Source organism: Struthio camelus, unplaced genomic scaffold (genome assembly GCF_040807025.1).
Source record: "Struthio camelus isolate bStrCam1 unplaced genomic scaffold, bStrCam1.hap1 HAP1_SCAFFOLD_48, whole genome shotgun sequence".
Classification (NCBI taxonomy): domain Eukaryota; kingdom Metazoa; phylum Chordata; class Aves; order Struthioniformes; family Struthionidae; genus Struthio; species Struthio camelus.
The window spans coordinates 327493-333800 of NW_027182705.1; the positions used below are offsets into that span (position 1 = coordinate 327493).

At 52.9% G+C, this 6308-nt stretch overlaps 1 protein-coding gene across 1 annotated transcript; it reads left to right on the forward strand.

The window, feature by feature from the left end:
• The first annotated feature begins 4634 nt into the window (after positions 1-4634).
• Positions 4635-5637, forward strand: LOC138065195 (olfactory receptor 6B1-like). Its single transcript, XM_068929408.1, is given in 2 exon segments — positions 4635-4703; positions 4705-5637. Coding segments are annotated over 2 exon segments (1002 nt in total).
• The last annotated feature ends 671 nt before the right edge of the window (positions 5638-6308 follow it).

Below are 6308 nucleotides of genomic sequence, written 5' to 3' on the forward strand. Positions count from 1 at the left end.
AAGGAGAGTAAGGGGAGGAGGGGGACTGGAACACAAGGGCAAGTGCATGTGTCCAGAGAGTCTGAGGCAAAGATGACCTCAGAAAGGACCAGTTTAATCAGGACATGTAACATGCTAGTTCAGGGGGACATCACTAATACTTCTCCTGAGATGAATACCCTACCTGACCCTTCCCATGATTTCATCATGGGGAAACATTGACCTTTTTATTTAAATGAGTTGATCATTTGAGCTGAGGGAAAGGGGCACGTATTTTTTCTGATGTTGATAACAGTTCTTCACCTTTGCAGGCAGAGCTCCGGGGTCGAACCACAAGCAGCCAGTGGCACTTGGAGAGGCACCGATGTGTCTCAGGTACCTGCCTGACACAGGCAATGTCTCTGTCTCCTGGAGAGCCTCTTCCCCTTTCCACCCTCCAAGAATGTCCTTCTTGAGTTTGAAGCCATAAGATAGGGCATCCCTGTTCCTCCATGGGGGTCTCCTGCCAAGTGCTGCTCAACTAACTCCCTGCACATCAGACGGGAGTGTTCCTGTGCCTGGAGGATGGTGACCCTGAAGATGCAGGAGGGATCCAGGGCCCTTCTGCCCTCCAGGGCTGTCTCCTCTTGCATCCTGCCAAGCAGAGCCAGAATGAGCTGAAAGCTGCTCTCCTGCTGCCCTGGGCTGTCATTCTGCTTTTTGTCTTACTTTCCCACCCTCGCATGATCACGGCAGTTATGGCTGCCCTCCACCTTGGCATCCCCATCCACTTCTGTTTTGCTTTGGACTAACTGAATCCAGCAATCCTTTCCTCATTGATTGCTGTGTCAAGAAATTCTGCCCCCTCCCATGCAGCAATCCCCCGGGCTGCTTGTGCCCAGGCTGACTGCCCTTCCAGCAGGTTTTGGGCTGCTGAGACTGTTCTGTGAGAACCAGCATCTGTGGCCAGGAGGCTTCCTCCAGCTGCCAAAAGAACGCTTCAGCTACCTCCTCTCCCTCCACAGGCAGCTGCTAGCAAACACCTCCCGAATGTCACCCTGCCTGCTGTGTCCTCTTAGCCTTCCTACAAGGTCTCGCCTGGCTCATCACCTCCTCCAAGGAAAAGCTCTCTGGCCACCTCCTTTGCCCAAAGTGCCCCTCCATGTCCTTGCTGTTGCAGCCTGCCTTCTTCAGGAGCCCATTGTCATCCTGCTGTGTGAGCTGTCCACCACGTTTGTGTAATCGCATGGGGACAGGGGAGAGGAAGGTGTCAGTGAAGGGGATGTAGCAGGGATTTTGAGAGTGGGGTCCAGAATAGAGGACGACTCAGAAGGCAGGGGAGGGAGAGGCAGGCGAAGGGGACTGTGGTGAATTAACCCCCTGCACCACCACCATAGGATATAATGGAGAACCTGCTCGTAGGCAAACGGCCAGTCACCATGCCCTTTCTATGACCCTGAGCATGGCCGGTAGCACGCCAGAAAGTTCCTGCAAACTACTCTTAAATTGATTGGCTCTCTCAGATCATGTGGTCTCGATTGTCTATCAAGGGAACCTTGGAGAAGGCTCATGAAGCAGCATGCCTGTTCCCACTCCGATTAGGTATGCAAATAGCTGGATCGAAAATGCACATTTTGACTGGTCAGTTTAGTCCTCTTGGGTGACTACGTACCCGACTGGCCTAGCTATAACAACAGCCAGGCCAAAGCACCTGGGGGAGGTGTTGGAGATACGGAGCTCGAAATCACAAAGACCGACGGACGAGCGCATTGAAGATCCCAGTGCCGAAGACCAGCGTGCCAGGGGAGGGAGAGGCTGAGGCAGCTCTTATCAGAGCTGTCGAACCACCCAGGTGCCTTTAACAGGCCCATTCCCTGGGTGAAGACATCAAGCAGCTGCAGTGGCTGGTCTCCGCTGAAGTGGCGAAGGCTTCCACCGGACTTCACTACCAACCCCCGCATGCTAACTGGAACGTCGTTCGGGAACATCAAGGGTGGACTCTTCCTCCCGTCCACTGGGTGGGAGCACCACACTGCCTAGAGTGTAAGCATAACCCCCAGGACTGGCACAAACCTCTCCCACTTCCACCCCCACAGCTGGGTGTCGACCCATGCAGAGGGCATCTGGGAGGCCTCTGAATTGAGTGCCGCTTCTTCTGGTGAAGGCCATGACTCCCAGCCCCGTGTGGGGGCTGTCACCTGCTCCGTCCTGGGAATGAGACCAGCCCGTCCGGAGGGTTGCTGCCCTGTACGCAGGCAGCATGTCTTCCATTTGGGGCTTCCCCCAACCCCACTGTGTCCACTTTCGGTTTCGGACCTAGCCATAGCCACAAAGCCTGGGCATCAATCCCATTCAATGACCTTGTTTTCCTTTTATCAAGATTCAGTTTCTTTCTTGTGATGATCCTTTTTGGATTCAAATACCATTATTGTGTTGTATAGCTTTGTACTGGTATACATATAATGTGCATATGTCTATAGTTATAGACTAGGAAGAAGACTTGATTTCTATAAGGTGTATAGTTTTGGGACATACTGTTATTTCAGGTAATAATTGTTGACTAATTTTCTTTGTATAGTGTTAATATCTTTACTGTTATAATCAGCTGTGTTTGTTCTGCTATCAGAAGGCCTCACTGGAGTGCTGTGTCCACTTCTGGCCTCCCCATTACAAGAGAGACATGGTGCTACTGGAGAGAGTCCAGCGGAGGGCTACAAAGATGATGAGGGGACTGGAGCATCTCTCCTATGAGGAAAGGATGAGAGGTGATCTCATCAATGTGTACAAGTATGTGAAGGGTGGGGGGGGGGGGTGTCAAGAGGATGAGGCCAGTCTCTTCTCCATGGTGCACAGGAACAGGACAAGAGGCAACGGGCAGAAACTAAAACACAGGAAGTTCCACCTAAACCAGAGGAAAAACTTCTTGACTGTGAGGGTGACTGAGCATTGGAACAGGTTGCCCAGAGAGGTAGTGGAGTCTCCTTCCCTGGAGATATTCACAACCCATCTGGATGTGATCCTGGGCAATATGCTCTAGAGATCCCTGCTTGAGCAGAGAGGTTGGACTAGATGATCTCCAGAGGTCCCTTCCAACCTCAACCATTCTGTGATTCTGTGAATCCCATTCACAGCATCTCTCCTGACTTTGCGTCATGAGTTTGGAGGAGTCCTGATACCTCAGTTCCCTGCCTCACTTTCCCTTTCAAAGGAGCATGTGCCAGAGTCTGAGTGACCAGAGTTATGGCGCAAGCTGTATGCCAGAAGTGTTCACAAAGTTTCCAGCAGCTCAGAGGTTTCAGTCTCCTTGGAGAGCCAATTAGGCATTGCTGCCTCTCTGCAGTGCCTGGGGAGAGACCAGCTGCAGCAGGAGCCTTCAGAGACTCCTGAAGTGCTTTCAACCCCAGGACAGTGCAGAGAGCAGGGGGGGATTCAACTGCTGCTGGACACAACCGCAGGAGGGGCTGAAAGAAGACGGCAAGGGCAGAGCAATGCCTGAGAGCTGGGTTGTGGTTTGCGGAGAGCTCAGGGAAGAGAAGGCCGTGGTGGGCAAGAAGCAGAGGGTGAGACCCCAACCTCCATCATCATTGCCCAACACCATCAGTGCAGAGGTCACCACCTCATCCGGAGGCCTGCAGCTTTGTGTTGTGTCATCTGAGTCAGGTCTGTTCCTTGCTGGCTGGGGAGGCTTTGCACGGTGGCATCTATGGGTGAGGAAAGTGATGGGCAAGTCCTTTGCTGGGTGTCTTCTACTCCAGCTCCCCCTTCCCTCCACACGTTTCTCCTGATGCCCTTGTTAGCAGAGGAGAGTGCTGGGGAGCTTGTTGGTTGGTGCAGAGTTAGTTTGTGCCTTTGCTGCCCCTGAGCCAGCCCAGAGCCCCGCGAGCACAGCTGGCAGTGCTGAGGTCCAGCTGCTGGGCTGTGCCACCAGGCAGCCCCAAGCCCCTCCCAAACCATCGCGGAGGGGGAGCTACACCAAGCGAATGATCTCCCCTGTCCTCTTCTCTCCTGCCCTGCTCCCAATCTCTCCTCCTCACAATCAGTGATTAGCTCACGTGTCCATCTTCTCTCAGGTCCAGCTCCCTTTTCTCTCTGAAGCCCACACAAAGCTCTCTCTGAGAGCTCTCTGAGGAAGTCCTGCTGCACAGTGCCGGGGTTGTCCACTCCTGAGCCACGCACTGTCGAAGGAAGCACACGCCCTGTCCCTTCCAAAAACAACTGCTTCGGAGAGCTGAGGTCAGCCGTTTGGTGCAGGGCCCATGCTCCTGCCCTGAGGAAAAGGGCACCTGGCATGATGTGCTCGCAGAAAGGGGTCTCCTGGCCTACTAGGAACGGTGGCTGCTATTCAGAACAACTCTGGGTGCCAGAAAGACACTGTCACAGTCGGAGTGAATGCTTTCTCTCCTCTGCCTCTACTCCAAGCAGGAAAGGAGCACCTCCGAGGGGCAGCTCACAGATGCATGGCTTAACTCCCTGGAAACCCCTAGTTCCCTCCTTTCAGTAGTCATGGGGGCCCTAAAGGGAACACCAATGCGGTCAGGGAAGTGCCAGGCTCCGTGTTTTCTCTGACAGCCACTTCCTTCCTGATCCTTCTGCACTAGAAAGAAGGAAAGAAACAGATGTTTTTTTCTTGTAGGTTGCCTCATTGGGAAAGAGGAATGAGGGACCTGTGGTGCTCCATGGAGAAAGGGGAATGGGAGAATTGCACATTGCCAAAGGAGTTTCTCCTGCTGGGAATGGGGAATGTAGTCCTCGCTCCAGGCACCACTCTTCCTCCTCTCACTCATCATCTACTCAGTAACGATGGTCGCAAACATGCTCATTGTTGTGCTGGTGGTGGCAGACCGGCACCTGCACACCCCCATGTACTTCTTCCTGGGCAATCTGTCCTCCTTGGAGACCTGCTACAGCTCCACCATCCTGCCCCGGCTGCTGGCCAGCTTCCTGACCGGCAACAGGACCATCTCTGCTCATGGCTGCATGACTCAGTTCTATTTCTTTGTTGAGTTGGCAGTTAGTGAGTGTTACCTGCTGGCCATGATGTCCTACGATCGGTACTTGGCCATATGCCAGCCCCTGCTCTATGCAAGCCTCATGACCTGGAAGGTCTCTCTGCAGCTGGCAGCAGCCTCTTGGCTAGTGGGACTCCTTATCTCTACCGTAGTCACTTCTTTCTTATCCCACTTAAGGTTTTGTGGCCCCAATGTTATTGACCACTTCTTCTGTGATTTCACACCATTGCTGGAGCTCGCCTGCAGTGACACCAGGGTGATCTCACTACTAGCTTCCGTACTATCTATCCTTAATGCAGTCTTCCCCTTCGTGTTCACACTGGCCTCCTACATGTGCATCATAGCTGCCATCCTGAGGATCCCATCTAGCGTGGGCAGGCAGAAGGCCTTCTCCACCTGCTCCTCTCACCTTACCGTTGTCTCCGTTTTCTACGGCATCCTCATCATTGTCTACCTGATGCCCAGAACCCCCCAGCTGAGGCAGCTCAACAAAGTGTTCTCCTTTTTCTACACCAACCTCACACCCCTGGTCAACCCCCTCATCTACAGCCTGCGCAACAGGGAGGTCAGGGAGGCCCTGAGGAAAGGGCTCAGCAGAGCTTTGGCCAACTCCACGAGCTCCGAGTATTGCTGTGCCAAGGTGGTAAAACCCCCTCGAGTGCATACGTGACCTGCCAAGGAGACAATGGGGGAAGGTGTGTGCTCCCCACCAGGAACCCCTCAAGGAGCATGTGTTTTGTGAGGTTGAAACAGAAAGGGAGCGAAGAGGTCATAAGAACAAAAACCAAATATTTCTCCAGGTCATCTAATAAAAGTCTGATGAAAAAGATGTGTGTATATGTGTGTTTCTAGATGGTTAAGGTGACTTGAGACAAATCCCACACCTAGAGCTATGACCCTTTAATAAGCCCTGATAGTGCAACCCTTGTCATGTCCAGTGATTTCACATCTTGGCTAATATCCCGCTATTTACTGCCACTACTATTTCCCAGCCGCTGAGCTTCCTTTCCCATCTCTGCAAGGGCAAGTGGTCTTTTCTCCTTCCTTTAGACAAGATTGACTGACTCAGTGCTGATCTGCCAGAAGGAAGGGGAATGGGAGGGAAGGGTGGGAAGGGACCTCAGGAGGTCTCCAGCCCAACCTCCAGGTCACAGCTGGTGACCTATGAGGTCAGATGAGGTTACTCAGGGGTTTATCCAGCTGGGTCTTGAGAAGCTCCACGGATGGAGACTGCACCACTTGTCTCGGTTGCCTCTGTCTTTCTGTCCTCATTGTAAAAAGTTTCTCCTCCTGTCCAGCCAGAACCTCTTTCGATTCAGCTTATGCCTGTGGTCTCTCATC